The sequence below is a fragment of the Tiliqua scincoides genome, chromosome 2 (genome assembly GCF_035046505.1).
Source record: "Tiliqua scincoides isolate rTilSci1 chromosome 2, rTilSci1.hap2, whole genome shotgun sequence".
Classification (NCBI taxonomy): Eukaryota; Metazoa; Chordata; class Lepidosauria; order Squamata; family Scincidae; genus Tiliqua; species Tiliqua scincoides.
This window is the reverse complement of record NC_089822.1, coordinates 29,936,578-29,959,458: the sequence shown is the minus strand read 5'-3', so window position 1 is coordinate 29,959,458 and position 22,881 is coordinate 29,936,578. Positions and strand designations below refer to the sequence as shown.

Sequence of the window (22,881 nt, the reverse complement as noted above, 5' to 3'; positions counted from 1 at the left end):
TACAGCATCTGCACAAACTCAGTAATTTTTTCCCCTCAATGGTAAGGCTTTTACCAACCTTGAATCAATAACTTTGGAAAACACTAGGTTACCTTGCATCTGCAAGCTGAACACCACACACTGCTTCTAGCATATCTGTTAAATATGTTAAAGAATGCACCTTACTTTGCTCCATTTTCCCAAAGGCAATATTCTAGTTTAGAACACATCAGTAATCTCATCACAAAGACATTGCCAATTCTTCAGTTCATTTTTATCAAGCAAATTATTTGACCTCCCAAGAGTCATCTGCTACAGATAATCCTATCTAGTCCTCAAAGGGCACATGGGTATGCAATTTGTTTCAAAAGAAAAATGTATTTAAACCCACAGCTGGAGACCTCAAAAGCCCTTTGAGGATCAGTGAATCCAGAATTTGCTGTAGACAATGGCATTTTTCCCCATACACCCACTGTATCTTGTACCTAAGGACAAGAGAAAAATCACTCTAGTCACATTTTGGCTCCCCTGTATCTAGACATCACCCAGAGCCATTTATCACATATGAAATGGCAACTTGTGACAACGACTATGTTTACCCTCCTCTTGTTCAACCTCAGATCACTGCAGAATCCACACATTCATCAAGTTGCAGAAAATCACTCCTGACTATCACTTCAGATGATCCAGATGCACAAGCTGCAATGTGTTCTCTCAGACGGACACCAAACAACCATCATGCATGAGATCCACATGAGGCTGCCAATGAATGATACTTAGAAATCAGTTAATGAACTATTTAATTACAATGCAGTCACAGACCTCCTGACCAAGTCACCTATGCAACACATCTGAACGATGCAGCCTTCTCAGCAGCTACCTGTACATTTAGATGAACATCTCTCAGGAGAACTTGTATGACACTCCTAAAGGAGTATATTTCAACCAGTGGTACTTCTAACACTAGTGAAACTTCACAGTATGGCAGGTGATATTGGCCTCACTAGCATGGTGACTACTGTGGCACTACCCATCTGTCCCAGTCCAGCTGAAAATAGAGACAACAGGGGTTGTAGTGTACTGGTGGGCAAGATACAATAGTCCCAATACCCGAGTCGTGGATTTCCAGACCAGGAGAACCTCTGTCTTATAAGCATTTAATTTCAGCTTTTCACCCAAATCCAGCTCCCAACTGCCTCCAGACAATGATCCAGAATTTCAAATACCCCCTCATAGTCAGGAGGAAAGGAGCGAAAGAGCTGGGTGTCATCAGCATACCGATGGCACACTACCCCAAACATCTCCCAGCTGCTTCATGAAGATGTTGAACAGCATGGGGGATAGAATGGAACCTTGTGGCACCCGGCACCCAAAAGGCCAGAATGCTGAACAAACATCTCCCAGCACCACCTTCTGGGATCTGTCAGCCAGGAAGGAGTGGAACCACTGCAAAACAGTGCCTCCAAGCCCCAACTCAGTCAACCAACCCAGGACACCATGGTCAATGGTATAAAAGGCCACTGAGAGGTCCAGCAGAACTAACAGGGACGCACTTTCCCGTCCATTCAACAGTACAGGTTATCCACGAAGGCAGTCTCTGTCCTAAACCCCGGTCTAAAGCCAGACTGGAATGGATCCAGATAATCAGCTTCCTCCAAGACCCTCTGGACTTGAGACGTCACCACCTGCTCTAACACCTTGCTCAAAAAAGCAATATTTGAAACTAGCTAAAAATTATTCAAATTAGTGGGATCCAAGGAGGGTTTCTTCAGGAGGGAGTGAACCACCGCCTGTTTCAAGGTCAGTGGCAACATTCCCTCCCTCAAAGATATATTCACCACCCTCCCTGTCAACTTGACTAGGTCTCCCCAGGTGGATCTAATTAGCCATGCCAGACAAGGGTCAAGCAAGCAAGAAGATGGCTTCATTCTCCAGAAAATCCTGTCCACGTCCTCAGGTTCTATAAGCTGAAAAGAATCCCAGAAGGAAGAATAGACAGGTGCCCCAGGGACATCACTAGATACTCCTAACATGACATCCAAGTCATGATGAAGCTGATCAACTTTATTCGCGAAATGCTTTGCAAACTTGTCACAGTGAGCCTGTGTGCTCCTCCCCATGGGGGGGGGCAGATTTAGTAGGCCACAGGCCACACGGAAGAGCTCAGTCAGACAATTCTTTATGAATGAGTTGACAGCAGAGAAGTATGACCTCTTAGCTGCCACCACAGAATAGGCTCTGAGATGGACTTTAGCCTCTCTGTGGTCAGACTCAGCACAATTTTTTTGCCACTGTCATTCTAGGCGTCTGCCCTACTGCTTCGTCTGCAGCTTCCCAGAAAACCAAGGAGCTGCTCTTACTCTGCAGCTGTGCAGATACTCATGCACAATCTCATCTAGTGCTCTGGACATTTCCCCATTCCAGAGGTCAACCAGGGCACCAGGTGAGTCGCCAGCTGTGGCAACAGGAAAATCCCCTAGAGCAGTGGTTTCAGATGTTTTAGCCTGGGACCCACTTCAGTGAATGACAATCTGTCTGGGACCCACCGGAAGTCATACTCCATTGACCATATGACCGATCATAGTCCATTTTGGAAAGTTAGCATCACTACCTTTAGGAGGTGATAAGAGCCCCATTAGGCTAATCCAAGTACTCCATTCAGGAGTCTGCAGAGTATATTACGCCCATCAGCAGCCTTTTGCCTTCCTGAGCTTTTGTAAGCGCACCTGGGAAGACCAGCCCACCTTTCAATCAGCAAGGAAGGAGGGAAGAGAGGAGGAGCCAGTTAGGAGTATAAAGCTAGGGCCTGCCATCTCTCTGCAGACGCGTGTGGCCGCTGGGAAACCAACTGCCTCTGGGAACTAAGTGCCACGTAAGGCACCGCGAGTTTAGCATCTGGGCGAGTTCAGCAGCAGGGCGAGGTGGCCAGGGCCCCAGACACTGCGCTTCTCTTCCCTTGAGAAGAGGGCTGCTAACCAGTGTAAGGTTTTTTATAGCACCCCTAAATAAAAAACAACAAAAAAGCTATGCAGCCAGCAGCAGGGTGGAGTTAGAGAGGCTGTCAAGGACAAGGAAGCTTCCTTCCATAAATGGAAGTCTTGCCCTAATGAGGAGAATAAAAAGGAACATAAACTGTGGCAAAAGAAATGTAAGAAGATGATATGGGAGGCAAAGCGAGACTATGAGGAACGCATGGCCAGCAACATTAAGGGGAATAATAAAAGATTCTTCAAATATGTTAGAAGCAGGAAACCTGCCAGAGAAGCGGTTGGCCCTCTAGATGGTGAGGGAGGGAAAGGGGAGATAAAAGGAGACTTAGAGATGGCAGAGAAATTGAATGAGTTCTTTGCATCTGTCTTCACAGCAGAAGACCTTGGGCAGATACCGCTGCCCGAACGGCCCCTCCTGACCGAGGAATTAAGTCAGACAGAGGTTAAAAGAGGAGATGTTTCAGACCTCACTGATACGTCACCGGGCCCTGATGGCATCCACCCAAGAGTTATTAAGGAATTGTAGAATGAAGTTGCTGATCTCTTGACTGAGATATGCAACTTGTCCCTCAAAACGGCCACGGTGCCAGAAGACTGGAGGATAGCAAATGTCACGCCTATCTTTAAAAAGGGAAAGAGGGGGGACCCGGGAAACTATAGGCCGATCAGCCTAACATCTATACCGGGTAAGATGGTGGAATGGCTCATCAAAGTTAGAATCTCAAAACACACAGACGAACAAGCCTTGCTGAGGGAGAATCAGCATGGCTTCTGTAAGGGTAAGTCTTGCTTCACAAACCTTTTAGAGTTCTTTGAAAAGTTCAACAGGCATGTGGATGCGGAACAACCCGTGGACATTATATATCTGGACTTTCAGAAGGCGTTCGACATGGTCCCTCACCAAAGGCTACTGAAAAAACTCTACAGTCAGGGAATTAGAGGGCAGGTCCTCTCCTGGACTGAGACCTGGTTGAAGACCAGGAAACAGAGACTTGGTGTCAATGGGCAATTTTCACAATGGAGAGAAGTGAAAAGCGGTGTGCCCCAAGGATCTGTCCTGGGACCGGTGCTCTTCATAAATGACCTGGAGACAGGGTTGAGCAGTGAGGTGGCTAAGTTTGCAGGCGACACCAAACTTTTCCGAATTAGAGGACAGGTCCTCTCATGGATTGAGGCCAGGAAACAGAGAGTGGGCATCAATGGACAATTTTCACAATGGAGAGAAGTGAAAAGCCATGTGCCCCAAGGATCTGCCCTGGGACTGGTGCTTTTCAACCTCTTCATAAATGACCTGGAGTCAGTTGAGCAGTGAGGTTGCAAAGTTTGTGGACAACACCAAACTTTTCCGAGTGGTTAAGACCAGAAGTGATTGTGAGGAGCTCCAGAAGGATCTTTCCAGACTGGCAGAATGGGCAACAAAATGGCAGATGCGCTTCAATGTCAGTAAGTGTAAAGTCATGCACATTGGGGCAAAAAATCAAAACTTTAGATATAGGCTGATGGGTTCTGAACTGTCTGTGACAGATCAGGAAAGAGATCTTGGGGTGGTGGTGGAGAGGTCGATGAAAGTGTCAACCCAATATGGGGCGGCAGTAAAGAAGGCCAATTCTATGCTTGGGATCATTAGGAAAGGTATTGAGAACAAAACAGCTAATATTATAATGCCGGTGTAGAAATCGATGGTAAGGCCACACATGGAGTATTGTGTCTAGTTGTGGTCGCCGCATCTCAAAAAAGACATAGTGGAATTGGAAAAGGTGCAAAAGAGAGCGACTAAGATGATTACAGGGCTGGGGCACCTTCCTTATGAGGAAAGGCTACGGCGTTTGGGCCTCTTCAGCCTAGAAAAGAGACACCTGAGGGGGGACATGATTGAGACATAAAAAATTATGCAGGGGATGGACAGAGTGGATAGAGAGATGCTCTTTACATTCTCACATAACACCAGAACCAGGGGACATCCACTAAAATTGAGTGTTGGGAGAGTTAGAACAGACAGAATAAAATATTTCTTTACTCAGCATGTGGTTGGTCTGTGGAACTCCTTGCCATAGGATGTGGTGATGGTGACTGGCCTGGATGCCTTTAAAAGGGGATTGGACAAGTTTCTGGAGGAAAAAGCCATTATGGGGTACAAGCCATGATGTGTATGCGCAACCTCCTGATTTTTGAAATGGGCTATGTCAGAATGCCAGATGCAAGGGAGAGCACCAGGATGAGGTCTCTTGTTATCTGGTGTGTTCCCTGGGGCATTTGGTGGGCCGCTGTGAGATACAGGAAGCTGGACTAGATGGGCCTACGGCCTGATCCAGTGGGGCTGTTCTTATGTTCTTAAGTGATGTCATCAACCTGGAAGTGACATCATCAAGCAGGAAGTTACACCACTGTTCTCACCTAGGAACTCAAACTGCAAATGACAAGAGAAAATATTCCAGCTCAGAAGCTCACATACAACCCTGAAGATCACCAACATGCTCTCTGCCACACGCTCTGAACTTACTTTCAATCCATTTCACATATAACCCTGAAGATCACCAAAATCATGAAATTGGAAGGGACCTAAAAGGTCATCTAGTCCCACCCCTTGTCTGTGGCTTCTCTGCCATATGCTGTGAGCTTATTTTCAGTCCATTTCACATACAACCCTGAAGATTACCAAAATGCTTCTCTACCACACAAACTCTCTTCTGGGTAGCTACTCTGAATCCCACCAATTTAAGTGACATTCTCTTTCAAAATAACTCCAATGAGGACCACTCTCTTATCTTGCTCTCTTGGTAGGTCCCCTTCTTGGTTAAGCCTGCAGCACACTTCTTGCAAAGCTGATCTATTGTAGTTTTTTTTTAGGAGGATGCAAACCTGTCAATGTTTTGGTTAGAGCAGGGAATGGAGAGCAGAGCCCCTTCAAAGCATCCTGGGGCCATCAAACTGATGCTCTCTTTTTGAATTGGGAATTGCTGAGCATAGAAGTCTGCCTCTCCTGACTCTGCATAGGACTCTGTAATTCCTAGTTGAACTTCAGTAGCAAAGGGGCATGAAGCCTCAGGGAGGCAAGAATTGAGCTGCTCAAACTCAGAGAATGTCCATGCTTAATTTTTAATGGCATACATATGCAATATCACTGATCCATACCTGGGGTAGGATTGGGCTGGTGGGATGAGGAAGTGCAGAAGAGATGACCGAGGCACTTGGAAAGATGCATTGTATACCTACATCTCTATTTGCTTCCTTTTAGTGATGTGCATCAGAGAAGCAGCTGGGGAGGGTGGCAGGGTATCCCCCCACTTTCATAAGAAAGAAGATAAACAGGGACACCCTGCTGCTCCCTCCCAGCTGCTAAAAGAAGTCAAACAGTGGGGTAGCTTGCTTGGAAGGGTGTGCTTCCTTGTCATGGCTGGGAGAGGTGGCAGCAAGGCACATCCAAAAATCAGCATGTTCCCTTGTCTTTTCTGGGAGTGAGCCTAGCTGCTGGTAAGGAGATAGATAAGCAGGAATGCCCCATCTCCCCCTCCCAGCAATGAAGAGGAGGAAAAGAGTAGTAGATACACAGGAAGAGCGCGCTCACTCCTCACAGCTGGGAGAGATGGCAAGGTAGCAATGGTGAGGTCCCGGTGCTTCCAAGGAGCAGCACCATCCTTCGTTTTTGCTGGGGGTGAAGGGGTCTCCATGATTATCAGCGCAGACGTGCAGTGTGGCTGCTATGCTGCTGGCAGGAAAATTAGAACCCAATCCTGTGCAAATCTACTCAGAACTAAGTCCCATTATAGTCAATGGGGCTTACTCCCAGGAAAGGGTGGATAGGATTGCAGCCTTAATCAGGGACTCCCTACACCACTGCTCCCAGTCACAACAAGGGATTGTGTTACTTTCCAGTACAAAGAGAGCTAAACAGAGGGACCCTGCACTCCCGAACGAGGGAGCGTGCTGCTGAAAGGCTCGCCTGAAAATCTCAAGGTGCGCTCTCCTCTCCTAATAGAACTGGCAGCAGCATGCTCACAAGAGAAAAGCAGCATGCTGACTTCTCTGGCTTGTGCAAGCCGCTCTCTCAGTTTACTCAATGCCTGCAAGCTGAAAGTGGCTGCTCCCAGGCTTTGCCCTCTTCCAAGATGGGGCCGCCCACATATTTTGCCCTCTTTCAAGATGGCGCTGCTCACATATTTCGCCCTTTCTCAGGATGGCACTGCCCACAAATTTTGCCCTTTTCCAAGATGGCGGGCGCGACCTTCTCACAACCCACCAGAAATCAGCTTGCAACCCACCTAGTGGGTTACAACCCACAGTTTGAAAAACACTGCCCTAGAGCCCTCAGGAATCCATCCAGATCCTTCAGCCTCCAGGGACAGCCCATACAATGGGGTCCCCCGCCGCTGTGGAGGTGAGAAGCCATGATAAGCCTAAATTCCAAAAGGCAGAGATCTGCCCATGACAAAGGAGTGATCTTAATCTCCTCTGCATCCAGATCACCATCAACCTATCCAACAGTAAACACCAGATCCAGCGTGTGTCCCACGTCATGTATCACATCAGATATTTGCTAAGACAGACCCATGTTACCATGGCAGCCATGAAGTTCTGAACTGCTGCTGTTATTAGCAGAATAACCCCCCATTTTATTATATTTCTGGTTATGGTACTTTGATATCAAGAAACATTTCACAGGCCTTCATATATGGATGCCAGCATGTAAGATGAACTGTTCTCCCAGAAACATTGGCCTGCAGGCCTCACTTCCACTTTGGGTCAGGCTTAGGCTCTTGGTTGTTTGCGTTCTCCCCCCTCCCCCCCAATCACACAACCTGGAAGGAAAATGATAATCTTACTTTGTGACTCTAGCTGAATGAAACTTGGTAATCCTGTCAGGCATTTTTCCACTGTATCTAGGGTTTGTGTTTGGATTTGGACCCCTGAAATCCTTACCTACGATCCCCCTTTTTCTTATTTCTTTGGATGCACCAAATATACCTGCACAACACTGCACTCACCACTGCAGGATACTCTGGTTAGGGCATTACAATAGTTCTTTATTAATTCTTTTGGATATCTATTTTTGTGTCCCTTTAAATAAAGCTGTAATCATTTATTGGAATATTTCTCTCAGTCTCTTCTTTAAGCATGAGGAATTTCCACTGAATGCTGGTTTTGCATCCAGTCTTAAGATCCCATGGCTGTATACAAATTCCCCTAAACAAAAACCAGCTCTTTTGGTAACACTATCTCCGGGGCCTTAGTGTGGATGATAAAGTCCCCCAGCACTAATATGTGAGGGCATTCCAACACCACACTTGAGATCACCCTGGTGAGCTCAGGCAGGGAGACTATAGGGCAGCATGGCCTGCAGTACACCAACAGAATCCCTATTCCATCTTCCCTCTCCAGCATGACATGAAGGCATTCAAACCCAGTGGACTGCTGGATAGGGTACCTGGTAAGATAAATGGTATCATAATAGACTGTTATATCAATTAAAGCAGCTGAAACTGTCAACTACATCGGAGTGCTGTTAGCACTCAAGAAACAAACCATCTATACTAAGAAAGTGCTTCACATAAAAAAGGATTCATTAACAAAGATATCCAAAAAGACAGCTCCCAGAGCAGCTTGGTGGAGAGGTGTATCTAAAGTCTGTTACCCCTTCACTCACCCAATTAGCACTACTCCCAATGTTTGGAAGTGCAGGTGTGTGCCCCTTAAAGACCTACCAGGCAGCAACAGGTCACATATGTGACAGATACTGCTGGTCAGGAGATCGCACCCCCCAGGCCAGGAGGAAACCAGAAGTCTCATTTCTGGCATTCTGGGCCTCGCAGAGGCAGTGCACAGACATGTGCTGCCTCTTTGAAGTTCAGAAAAGCTTCCCCTCATCTTCAGAGGCTTCGTATAGCGTCTGCATCCCTGTCGTTAAGCAGTGCACAACTGTACATATATTATGTGAAAGCACCGCATGCACACACCTATGTGCTGCATAAGGAGTTTCACACTTCTGCTACAACCATTTGTGCAAGAAAGGAAGCTCTACGTGTACTTAGACATATCCAAATGTAATAGTTTATCGTTCTAGATCAGGGGTCTCCAAACCCCGGCCAAGGGGCCAGATGCGGCCCATGGCAAGCCTCTATCCGGCCCACGGCCAACCTCTTGTCCCCTGAAAGCCTCTGGCCCACTCAACAGAACACAACCAGAACTGTGCTCTGATTGTGTCTGGAGGGTGTTCTGAGGGCCAGAAAAGTTGCAAGAATGAGCCCATTCATTCATTTACTCACTCATCTAGGTTCTATCTTTATTTATTTAAATTTTATAAAAAAAATTTCCAGCCCCCAACACCACGCCAGATATTTGATGTGGCCCTCTGGCCAAAAAGTTTGGAGACCCCTGTTCTAGATAAAGGAACACAGTTTATTAATAAACTGACAATGAAATAAGATGATTCTGATGCATATACAGGGGTGCCATATCCGAAGATTGGGTCTGCAGTCCTGTCCCTGTTGTTGTCCCCGTGTGCACCCGCTCTGGAGCTGAAAACACAAAAGGCCTTCCCGGGTCTCCTTTATAAGGCATTAAAAAGTCACTTCTGGTTTCTCCATTAAACCAAAGTCATGTGTTTTTAGATGCTGAGCTCAGCCTGTACCAACAGATGACCATGGGCTCTGCTGGACTCAGAGGATGCTCCAGAACAGAGCTTCCCTCGCCTCCGGAAAGTGTGGGTGAAAGTGTTCGTCCATATCCATGGTTACAGGTAACCTTGGGGATGGGGGTTCCATTCTGGATCCATTCACCACAGATACGGGTGAATGCCTGTATACAATATAACCTTAAATCTGAAAATCATGCAAACTGAAGTCTGCTACTCTTACAGGCCTTAGAGTAAAAAAGCTAATAAGCAAAAAATTGTTGATTCTATGGACCATATAGCATAGCTGCATTTAAACATATAACAAGTTCACCTCTTTCACCTCTCTTCAAAAACACATTTAGAAATTATACTGCTAACATGTTTCTTTAAAAAAAAATTCAAACAGTTCAGACAAAACTATTCAGACCACAGTTATACTTTGGTTAAGGTATTTACTACTGAAAACAAAGTTAATTGGACTAAGTGAAGTAATCTGTTACTACTTACTGTGCTTTTGTCTCTCAGAAGTTTCTCTATCACTTCAATTAACATTTCTTTTTGCTCAGGATCAAGGCTAAAAAGCAAAATAAATATCAATTCTCTCATTTTAAGATGCTCAATGCCAAGTCAATGCCTTGACTTCATGCCAAGTATACATTCTACACGAAAATAGGGCTCAAGATAGAAAAATGTAAAGAGAGAAACAGAACAGGAACACTCACAACTTTATATAACATTCAGGAAGGAGTAGGGGGGAAAATCAAGGGGTAGTACAAAGAAACCTTGGAGTATATGTGGAAGTCCTATGTGCAGTGCTTTGGATCCTGCCCACAAAAATAAAAGTTTTAAGTTCAGATTCAAAAAATAAGGAATTCAATATTTTGTCAAGCTACAGAGTCCATGTTTTTGCTTACTAAGCATTACTAGGCTTATTTCTGACTAAAATAAATAACAGTTATTTATAGCCCAAGTTGGTGCTAAACTATGTTAAAATAGACCATTTAGTCAAAGTCATCTAGCGAACCTTATGCCTATTAGCAGAAGGCAGTTATCATAAGCTGTTGCTAAACTTCAATATAACACACTCTACTGAGCATTAAACACATCTTTTCCATTTTTATGGCTACAGATAACTTACCTGTAAAGCTTTTGGATTGCATGGGCGGCATTTTTTCTAACATAAGGTGATAAATCAGTTGATGCTTCTTTGATGGCTAGCATCATAATTGGAACAATAATTGGCACTCTGATGCTGGATAAAACTCTCAAGGCACTTGCACGGATTAACTGATTAGGATCCTAAAATGGAAGAAAAATACCAATAAACTTAGAACTTACTTAGTATTAAGTAAAGCTAGTGAATGCACATACATCACTTTGTTTTACTTCAAAATTTGAACCTTGCTTCTTAACTCACACCTAGGCTCTCAAATGGGGAAAAGCACAGCTCCAGTCACCTTCAGAGGATCCAGGTGGGCCCTCTCCTTCGGGTTTGGAACCCACAGATTCTGAATTCCTCAAGAAACTGAATCTGCGGATTAGGAGGGCTGACCTGTATTTTCTATTTGGATCTCCATTACACAAGAGTATCTTCCATGTCACTATTATTAGTCCTTTACAACCCATCAGCAATTCCATAGAGTCAGTCACCATGATTCCATAGAGTCAGTCACCATGATCTCTGTGACAGAGATGAGGAACTGAGGCCAAGAGAGCCACTAGCCCAAGGCCAAACAAATAGGTGGCAACAGAGAAACATGATCCATGCCATCCAAGCTTCAAATCCAGTTGTGAGAATCACTGAAGCAACTCAGGTGTTTGCCATGCAAAGTCCTGAGCTGCACTTAGGTCAGATTCTCAAGTTGTTCCATGATCATACATATCCATATATTCACTATACATGCCAGAGATCCAGAGCATGTGTGGGTGCTGAACGGACATACTGAAAGCATACAGAGTGGATGAAAGCCCAGTTTAAACACAATGTGTTAAACACACATTGCAAGGAGTGTACAGTGCCATACTGATAAATTCTTCTTGGATATCAGCATTATATTTAAAGGAGGTAACATAGGTGAATGTTCAAAGATCCAGAAGGGGAAATGAGAGGCTATAGAAACAAGATCAACAATTCAAATGCAGGGAGCTATTGCAACTGGCCATGGCTAGGTCTAGGTAGTCAGCAGAACAATGACCTAGGAAGGAAATCAACAGCAGATGGCAATCCCAGCTGAGGAAAACACAAGGAGATTTAAAGGTAGGAAAAAAGGAGACAGGATAGGAAGAAGGAAAGGGAATTCAATAAGGAAGCAAAGGTGAGGAGGACAGAAAGGAGCAGGAAAATCCAGGATAATATTGAGAAAAGAAGAGAATCAAAAGAGGATTGCAGGGATAGTGGAAGAGGAAGAAAGGATTCCAGAAACATGGAAGAAAATCCAGAGACAAAGAGGAACCTAGAGGACAAATGGTGGGCAGATCAGAAGGGGGAAATAGCAGAAGCCCTGAGCCCCGCAGAATGCAAAAGTTGCCCAGGTACAATCCTCCCCAACCCTGGCTGGAGGGAAGACGTGGGACGGACCGCTCCTGGCCTCAAGAGTGCACCTGATGTTCCTCCCCACATGGGCTAAGGCAGGATCCCTAGGCAGTGGGAACTGGAACTCATTAAGGCTACTCCCCAAGATACAATTCCTTTCTTCCTCAACTTTTTCCCCCCAAAGAAACTCCATATGAAGGAGTGGGAGGATGAAGGGGTAGAAGACCTAGGAAGTCAAGATACCAGAGACTGTTACAGACCGGGGGGGGGGGAATACACATTTTGTGGCATTAACAGAAGTAAATCATCTGAGCAGCACACTCTTGGTGTTGAGAGTCATCTCCACAAACCCTCCAGGAATATATTTAGTTCCACTACTTATGATGTAGACCACTACTACCCTCGATGATCCCTAGGGGGATGATCGGGTGCAGTGCAACCACAGAGACGTTATTTCAATATGGCCCCTTGCAACGAAGGAATGTTCAGTGGAACTAGTGTCAGACCCATAAGCATGCACACTTCAGACTGGGGGAAAAAAATGAAAGATGTCAAAAAAGAGGAAATCAAGTGATTTAATTAACAAATGTACATTTTTTAAGATCACTAAACCAGTGACATACCTCTAAGTTTTAATTTGATAAAATAGAATACAATTTAATTATACACTGATATTTCCTTAACCATTGTCAGTTGAATCCTGAGTCCCTAACACCAATGCTAACAAATACTGTAGGTCTTTGAAGATTTTCAAAAATGCTCAGACTTCTGCTTGGTATATCTGTAGTAGGCATGGGGGAAACCCTATTTCCATAACTGAGAATGACTTTGTGGCCTTCCTGACTGAATCTGTTGCACAGGTTATATCATTAAGGGGGCATCCTCAGAGATCATAACAGGAGGGAGAAATCTTGAGTATATTGGCCATTGCTAATTCAAACCTAAACAGATACAATCACACTTCCTGATAAATTGTAATTCAGCAGTTTCACACTAAAGCCTCCATTAAAGTTCCTTCACTGAAAAGTGGCTGCATTCAGTTCAGTAGAAGAGTAACTCCCACAAAGCTAGGAAAATTACATTATTACTGAATTATTGTTATGAATTATTACTGTGCTCATCTTATACACATTTAAACTTTACACAGAATTGTAGCAGACTGTGCTTCTTGTATTCAATGGTCAATTGACCCTACTGCTTATTATTTTAATACTTCAAGCATCTGAAAGCTCATGCTAAAGTACATTTATTGGTGTTTGAGGTGCCAGAAGACTTTTTTTTACTGCAGAACTATCTGTTGCAAAAGACCAGGAGTGGACAATTCCTAGCTTGAGGGCCATTTGCATTGGGGTCTCCCAATTCAGCCTGCAGGGAGACCCCAATCTCCAATGAGCCTCTGGCCCATCAGAGACTACTGGAGCCCACACTGGCCCGCAAATGGTGGTCATGAACACCAGCCACAAGTTGCAGGCCAAGTTAGAGCAAGGTTTTTTATTGTCTCCATGTGTTTTCTGCTTTTCCCTGGACATTATTTTAAACCTTCCCATTGCCTCTGAACAATTTATGCCTCCATGTGTTTCCGGTTTGATCTGGCTTGGTCTGTATGTTCTCACTGTGCAAGAGGTGCGTGGCAAACAGTTCATAGTTTTCATGTGGTTCTACATGCCTGTGTTATAGTTATCATGTGTATTATAAATAAGCTCAGTAAAATTCAATTATTCTGTCACTAATGCATTCATTTATGTAAAAATTATGTAAAATTATTCAAATTTGAAATGTAAATTCTTTTTTCCCTGGCCCCCTACACAGTGTCAGAGAGATAATGTGGCCATCCTGCCAAAATGTTTGCCCACTCCTGCAAAAGACTAATATGGTTACTCATCTGGATAAGGATGAGCAGACTTCACAAGATAGAGACGGGATTAAACAAAGGAAATGTTACATAATGGTTTGCAAGTATTGCTCGCAAAATAGAGTTTGGCACACTATAAAATTATTATAGTCATGTCAAGTAGACAGGTCAATGACATGTTCCAAAACAAACCAGATTACATCAGAAAAACTTTAAAACTAGCTTGGGTTTTTTTCCCTCCCAAGAAAAACTGCTTACTAGTTTGTAATAAAAATAAACTTTCAAGGAAGTTCCGCAAATTGAATATTTACTCACTTTCAGAGCACGCTGAAATGTGCTAATTGATAGTAGTGCCAGATCCTGCTGCTCCTCCGCATAGCGCATCAGGTAAACATATACTAGTTTTTTAATCTAAAAACACATTATTTAAATCATTCAGATTTGAATACATATTAACATATCTGAAAATTTACTATACAAAAATCCAGGTACAATTTTGCATTCCAAGGGCCCAATCCTATCCAATTTTCAATAGGATGCAATGCAGTTGTGATGCAGCCCTGAGGTAACAGAACACACATTCCCTTACTCTGATAAGGCCTATGTGACTGCCTCCCCAACGCAGGATACGTGCCCCATTGGCACAGCTGCATCGGCGCTGGAAAGTTGGGTTGGACCCCAAGTGTATTAAACATAGTTATGACCTGTGTACGTCTGAAAAATCAAAGACAAAGCACAGATATTCTAGATTCCCTCAGACGTTAAAGGCTACCACTCATAATTTTGAGTATCTAAAAAGAAAATAACCAGTATTAATATGAGATCAACTTTGAAAATAATGCAAGTAATGTTCATTAATATAAACCAATACATAAACTAAATATAAACACAATTTCATAAGTGCTACCAATCAAACAGTCTGATCCCATATTTGCTTTAAGAAATTATGCTTTAGACGAGTTCTAAACAAAGCCTTATATTAAACTAAGCACAGACAAAAAATTGCTCTGATCTATAAACTGACCATAAGGGTTTATAACGGAGACTCAGAAAGCCTTTAACTACAGCTGCGCTATAATTATTGTCACTATCTGAAGAAAGATTTTTCTGCCCATTCTGCCAAAAAGCAAGATATTAAATCACAGAAGGTTACAAGGCACTAAATTATTTGTTGTTCTACTATGAACAAGCAGCAATCAACATTGACAACAAGAGGCCTGTATAGTGAATGACTGCAGGTGTGCAGAGAAAGCCTTTTTTCCTTGAAACCACTCTGAGACTAGAGGCAGGAGTACTTGGGTTTCGTGACTACACCATTCTTTTATCATTTACCTTCATTCAATGTTACAGCACTCTTCCCTTTAAAACTAATAACAGGACCACATTAGATTTGAGGAACACAGGCAGATCTGTTTAATTAGTTTATCAATATGAGCATATCAAACTTCATGAGCTATTGACTAAACCTTTGATTATTTCTGTTCTACACCACCAATTGCTTTGTAGGTCACTTTTCTGCATCTTTTGACATGAAGTATATAACTAAGCCTAGGGCAGCCTGCGCTTATGAAAATTTATTTTACTAGACTCTTGTAACAAAATGTCCTTCACTAGTTTTGAGAACAATCCTCCCCCCCCCCCATCCTCTGCATTTGAATCCTGTCTTTAATTCTTAAGTACAGAGGGCCCTCCTTATCCACAGACTTGGAAGCTGCTGACTTGACAAATCACATATGCCAGTTTGTGACTGGAGGGCCTCAGAGACCTCCCAGATACGACCAGAAGTCCCTACTGAAAGGCACTTCCAGTTTGCCAGCAGGGCCCCCCACCATGGATACCGAGAGCTTACTGTACCACTTATAAAGATAAAACAGTATCTTTTTTATACTATAAAAGTATAAAATTCACAATTCATTGAAGTGCCCTGAAAATTCAGAGGCAATACCAAGGATGGGCAAGTCAGGCATGGCTTGACTCAAATAAAGTTATGAGTCGCCGCCCCGTGACTCAACTCAAAAACTAGTCATAATGGGGGCACTTTCTGAGATGCCTGAAGCATTTTCACAACTCAAAAAGTCTCAAGTCATGAGTCTTTCTGTTTAAAAAGCAAGTTGCAATTCCATGGGGAAAAAACAGAGCTGCTACTGCGGTTTGTGTGTGCATGTTGGAGTTCTCTTTAAACACTTCCTTGCTGTCCCAATTCCTTCTGTAAACAAGACAGGAGGGGGTGGGATGGACTGCATGGGAGCAAGGACAGAAGTGGCAAAAGGGAGGGTCACATGCAGCAGCTTCGAGGCTTACCAGGAAAACTCAAACCTTTGCAGCTCTACTCAAATGTAGTCCCATTTGCACCAGTCATTCAACGGGGCTACCACCTTCCAAGTAACAATGGAGCTCACAGCAGCCACACAGTTGGAAAGCATGATTGCTACAAATCCCCCCCCCCTCTTCCCCACCTCCCTCTTCCCTGGGCTTCTCCAGCCAGTTCAAGGCAAGAACCCCCTTGGGCTCCTCCTCCTGCACTCTCTTATCCTAAGAAACAAATCAGACCGCCCATCCTTCATCCAATGATCATTGGTTCCTTCAGAGATGGGCAAGAGAGCCTGCCCCCTGCTCCCCTCCCCCTGCACAGATACAAAAGCAAACATTAACCTTTACTGCCTCCTTAATGAAACTTCCCTGCTGCTCACCCAGTCTGAATGATGGCCCCATGAGGACTTTCACATCTCAAAAAAAGCAAGCAAGCACACCCAGACACAGACAGATTAGAATTTGCATGTGTGGGGACTCAGTGCTGAGTCAGTGGCCTCAGACTCAAGTCAATTCCTGAATCATCAGCGCAGCTGACTTGAGTGAACATGAGTCAGCAAAAACACTATTTTCATGACTTGAACTCAAGTCACCTGACTTGAGTTTCCATCCCTAAGCAATACAAACAATCAACCGTTTCATAAGATGTAGCTCTTACTACTGGACTTCAGATTGCTTTTGGGGAATTGAATGTGATCTCTCAGTGAAATTCTTTTGCATATTAGCATGTTAGGAGCTATGCTCTGACCCTCAGATTATCTCATCAGTAGCAAATTAATATTTTAAACTAGCAAATATATATGTATGGAGCTCAAAGTGAGGCAGGAACTTGTCTCAGAGCTCAGTCAGTACCAACTTCTGAGGACTCCAAAAGCTCAATATGGCTGCATGAACAAGACAGCAAGACTGCAGTACAAGTGCACTGCACAAAAATCACTGAACTTTGAGTGTCTGTTCCTGAAGGTAGTTGGGAGACACACTATTGGGATTCTGCTGGTTATTACATTCTGCTGCTCAATCTTAATACCCCAAAGTAGCAGGGCTGATCTTGGACGCACCATTGAAAATGGCTGGGGAACCTCAACATCCACATTAAGACTCCCCAGTTGCAATTCAGGATTCATGGTAACCATGATAATTGTGAACCTATTTCAAAATCTGCCCCCACTTATCATTCAGGATGTTCTGGGCTTGAGTTATTTCTCCAGGCCAGATGGAAAATGTAGGTGAGGGGCAGTAGCTCAAGAGCAGAGTACCTACTTTCCATGCCAAAGGTCCCAGGATTAAATCTCCAGCATCTCCAGGCAGTATTCTATCTGAAATGCTCAAGTACTGACCTAGATGAACCAACAGTTTGATTCATTAAAAAGTAGCTGCTAAGGTTTGTACAGGATATGTCTATCACCAAAGGGAAATAAGATTACCATAGACCAGTGGTTCTCAAAGTCTCTGGGAGCGTTTGAGACCACGAAGTCTTAGCTGCAAGGGAAAGGCAGAGACACGACACCCGGCATCATGCCTCTGATTGGGGCGCAGGGGCACACTGCCACTCACCGCCGCCTGCAGCAGTCTCCCGGGGGTTGGGGGACCCTGGCGCCAGCCTCAGCAGGGCTCCCCATGCAGCGCAGAGCCCTCCAGAAGGCAACTGCAACCACTTCTTGTTCTCACAAAACCGGACTTGGTCACAGTCGCCTTCTGGAGGGCTCTGCACTGTGTGGGGAGCCCAGCTGAGGCTGGTGCTGGCTCCCCTGACCTCTGGGAGGCTCCTGCAGGCAGCGGTGAGTGGCAGCACGCCCCTGTACCCCGATCAGAGGCACAATGCTGGGCGTCATGTCTCTGTCTCCCCCCTGCCTCGCTCCTTAAGGGAGAAAAGCCCAGGGCTTTCAGGTTGGGGCGTCGCGATGCCCAACTTGAAACCACTGCTGCAGGCACTCAAGCATAAGTCAATCTCTCACAGATAAATCAAAGGCTGGTTTTGAGCCAAAAGTGATGAAATTTTCTATGATCCTCTGATAAGTCAGGAGGAGAATAAACTTAGGGGGCGTCTGACTATAATTTTGTCCGTTTTTACTCTAAATCTAAATCATTTTTACCCGTGGTCAGATCCTGAAAAATAACCTGCCAGTAATTGTTACCTAAGAACTGTACAGTCTCCAATTTATTAAAAATATAGTAAAAGAACATAAGTCACATTTTTATTCATTAACTTTTTAAATTCTGGTTTTCACAACTACTGAGTAAGTGCACTGTAAACAACATATTAGTAGAACTATTAATCAAATCCTTCTTTATGGTGCCTGGTATGTTAAGCCAGAGGCTCTACATATAACATACAACATATAATACATCACTGGGAGTGTGCAATTCAGTTCACAGCAAGGAGACAAGCAGCAAGGACAAGGCATGAGCAGCTTAGCATTCAAGGCTGATTTAAGCCAAATCCACTTGAACTCCTGCATGTGTATATAAAGCAGAGTTGTACATAAAAGGACCAATCATTCATGAATCCAGTCTTCTCTAACTAGCAATGGTTGTCAGGCAGGCATTTGCAGCATTGCAACCCACCATGTTTTTGTTTGAATGGAATTTGTTTCCCATCATATAAGTAAAAACATAAGAGCCCCACAGGATCAGGTCAAAGGCGCATCTAATCCAGCTTCCTGTATTGCACAGTGGCCCACCAGATGTCTCAGGGACCACTCAAAACAACAAGAGATCTGCATCCAGTTGCCACTTGCTGGCATCTGGCATTCTGATGTAGCCTACTTCTAAAACCAGGAGGTTATGTACACTCATCACAACATGTAACCTGCAATTGACATTTCCTCCAGAAATCTGTCCAATTCCCTTTTAAAGGTATCTAGGCCAGGCGCCATTATCACATCCTATGGCAACGAGTTCCAAAGATTAATTATATGCTGGCTAAAGAAATACTCTTTTATCTGTTCTAACTCACTATTCAATTTTAGTCTCCCAATTCTGGTGTTGTATGAAAGAGAAAACATCCCTCTATTAAACCATAATTTTGTATGTCTCAATTATGTTCCCCCTCTGGAGCATTTTTCTAGCCCGAAGAGCCCCAAATGCCGTAGCCTTTCCTCATGGGGGAGTGCCCCAGCCCAGTCATCAATTTGGTCACTCTTCTGCACCTCTCTTTGGCTGTATTGCTGTTGCTGGGATCCCAGCTAAGAGAAACAGTAGTGGCAAATATTGTGCTAATAATTCTCCTATTGTGAATATTCTTTGACTTATGACAATTTACTCACTCTGGTCAAATAAGGACAAGACGGGCCCTTGCAACTGAATGTCTGTGGTCTCCTAAACTAGACTAGCAAACTCTTCACCATTTTGTAATTTTAAAAATTTTAAGAATACCTCACCACACAAAGCCTTCTTTACAATGCATGCTCTTGCTTTTACAATTGGGTAACTAGAATTAATGCTATTTCACTCTTAAAGGCAGTTTAATGGGATGAAGTTGAAAGCTAAAAAAGTTACATCCTAAAAAAATGACAAAAATAACCATACCTCAATATTTTTACTTGCCACATTCTTCACCACTGCAGGAAACAATTCAGATGCATTTTTCCCTCTGGCAACCAGCTTAAAACACAAAATAAAACATAGTATTGTCATAACATACTGTTTTCAAGTTAAATTACTATTATTATTTCATAAAGACTATATGGTGTTACTCTGGTCAGCAAACTTTCAAAAACCTTAAAACAGTGTTTCCCAAACTGTGGGTTGGGACCCACCAGTGGGTGTGTGTCACAGTGGGTGTGTGTCACAAAAAGTTTTTGAAACAAAAAAAACACTTTGCAAACGCCTGGTTAGCTGTAAAGCTAACCTGTGGCATGAGGTAATTTTCATACCCCCAAATAAAAATGTCACATTTTCCAATCTTCTCTAGTAATTGGTGGTAGATCATGTGTGAACCTAGTTTCAGCCTTTTGTCTGACTTGGAAGTCCCTAAGTACACATCTTGCTCTCCAGGCCAGCCTTCTGGGTTCACTGGAATGACTGTAACGAACTACGAGAACAGTCCTTGAACTCCATTTCTAGGGAGAGTGCTAAAATGTTTGGAAAGTGCTAAAATGTTCGGGAAGTGCTGCCTTAAAACACTGTTTCCCAAAGTATCGTCAGAACCTACTAGTAGGTCACAACAGTGACAAGCTGATAGCTTACAAGGAAAATGTATTGAGTCCTACAGAAAGTGAAACTGAGCCACGTGTTGAATATACAGGTCCAACCTTGTCATACATGGATTTTTAATACACGGATTTGACTCAACATGCATGGCCACTGCAAATGAGAAGGAATGTGCTGATCCCTGGAGAAGGGGAAAATGCATAGGCAAGGGGCCTTTTGCATTTCTAATTGCCGACTGCCTCTCTACAACAGGAAGAAACACTGTTTTTAAACCACAATTGGAAAGGGGCACATTTTTAATTTTTTTAAAATTGCTTGTATTTAACACATTTTATGGTATCAGCAGGAAGTCCCAGAATCAAACCCCTGTGAATGTCGAGACACAACCTTATTAGGAGCAACGGAGGGGCAAGAAACCTGGAAGTTGGTATTTAAATCTATTTTCCACATTTTTATCCACTAGGGGTTCTGGAACAGAACCCTAGCGGGTAACGAGATACAATCTGTACTCATGAGTAGGCAACTGTGCCTCAGTCCACTTCAAAGGGCAGGTCGAGAAGAACATAGCACTACCAGAATGGTCACGATCTGATGCACATGGAGCCTAAGGCTCTGGAAGGTACACCCCCACCATAGTGAAAAGAATAAAAACAGAGGCTTGAGCAGCTGGTAAAGTGAAACCTTTTTTATAGTAGTAGTAATAATAATAATACAGGTATTTCTACACTGCCTTTCTTGGTCCTCAGATTTCTCCTTAGACTTTATTCAAGGCGGTTTACATAGGCAGGCAATTTAAATCCCCGTAGGGATTTTTACAATTTGAAAGAAGGTTTCTATCTTTCAAGAAACCACAACATTCAGATGTTTCTTTCTTGATCTGGTCACACATTCTGGCCTCCATCCTCCCACACTCAGAGCAGACGGAATAGCTGGGCTCAGCTTGTCAGCTGCTTCAAGGTTGCATGGTGCCAGTGGTCTCAAACTGGCAACCTTCGGATGTTATCTTCAGGCAAATGGAGGCTCAACCCTCTAGACCAGACCTCCTGCCCTTTATAGTCCTCCTTTATAGTCTCTTAAAGACCTCCTTTATAGTCTCTTAAAGTTGGCTGAATCCCAATAGTATCATTTTAAAAAGTTGGTTTCGGGGCTCAAAGGTTTGGGAACAAATGCCTTAAAATGTCACCATCTTTCAAGCTAATAAGCATGTCCTTTCCAAATAGCACTAGACTTGCTATAGGATTTAAAAATTCTAAATTCAAGATTCACTGAGAAATACCTTTTCATTTACAGGATCAACAAAGTTTTAAATAGCCATTAAAATTATCAAAGGACATCAAACACAAGGAAGACATATACCAGTTGTTGAAAGTTAATTTTGTGGGCCATTAATGAAATGTTAAGCTGTGAAACTGTCCTAAATATTTACTAACTATCAATTTTGTGGACCTATTATGCAAGGATGCAATACAGATAAGAAAAATTAATCAAAAGAATGTTGGAGCTCCCATTCAAAATTAATGACCACCATCTGCTAGTTTACCAGGTTCTCCAATCTTTAGAAAGCTAAACATCCTGTGAAGTTTTACACCAATACCTTGCCAACTATCAGGAATTGTATTCTGATCTAGGCCTAGCACACTAAATTTCACTAAATTTTCAGGGACCACAAATTCCACACTAATAGTTTTGGGGTAATTTGACTGGGGGGGAGGGTTCATGCTACCATATGTGGAAAAGAATTTCAGGACCATTTAGTATAAAACATATCATGCAATTACAGTATTAGATATTCAGAAGATTACCAGCTTTAAAAACCTATCATGGAAATTCACTTGTAACTTGCATTATTTAACTGACCAATCATAATAGCTGCAGTGTACCATGTAAATATGTATTTAGGATCTTTTTAAAGTGTATTTTGTCTCATTAAGTCATAATGATCAGTGTAAATCCTCCTTTGTTCATGGCTCATTAACCCAAGAGAACATAATGGGTCCTTCAAAGACTAAGGTTTCATTTCAGTTTAGCAGCTTTAAATAGCCCATGTGTTAAAAGCTCTAGTCTTGTACATTGCATAGAGCAGAAGGTATTGAGATTATGCAGAGTTTGTCAGCTAACCTGTTGCAGTTTGCAACATGGCATAATGCTGGCTATCATGTAGTCAGAGTTTTCACAGCTTACTCTTCATAAGCAGCAATATAACTGTTCAACAAAGTACAGGATCTGCACTGGAGACTGGAGCTCTGTCATATTATAGTATTAGATACTATCATAACATTAACTACTGTTTCCACTTGACTTTATATTTTGGTCCCTAAACTAGCTTAGCAATATATATATTTGTATTATTGATTTATGTGTTACATTGCTGCTGTTAAAAATCAAATTCTTTTTAAGGTAAAGTACCATTTCTATTAGCTTATTTGCAATCTGCACTCACAGTTCTCCCCCTCTT

At 43.2% G+C, this 22,881-nt stretch overlaps 1 protein-coding gene across 2 annotated transcripts in view; it reads right to left on the bottom strand.

Moving 5' to 3' along the window:
- Window positions 1-22,881, bottom strand: part of AP3B1 (adaptor related protein complex 3 subunit beta 1) — a 214,257-nt gene that overhangs the window by 161,941 nt on the left and 29,435 nt on the right. Inside the window, exons 3-6 of one of the 2 annotated variants that reach the window (XM_066614924.1) lie at window positions 19,803-19,877; window positions 14,280-14,375; window positions 10,718-10,878; window positions 10,087-10,153 (exon numbers count right to left, since the gene is read on the bottom strand). In XM_066614924.1, the coding sequence (XP_066471021.1) occupies window positions 10,087-10,153; window positions 10,718-10,878; window positions 14,280-14,375; window positions 19,803-19,877 (399 nt within the window). The remainder of the gene's footprint in view (window positions 1-10,086; window positions 10,154-10,717; window positions 10,879-14,279; window positions 14,376-19,802; window positions 19,878-22,881) is intronic. The other variant, XM_066614925.1, reaches the window with a different exon arrangement.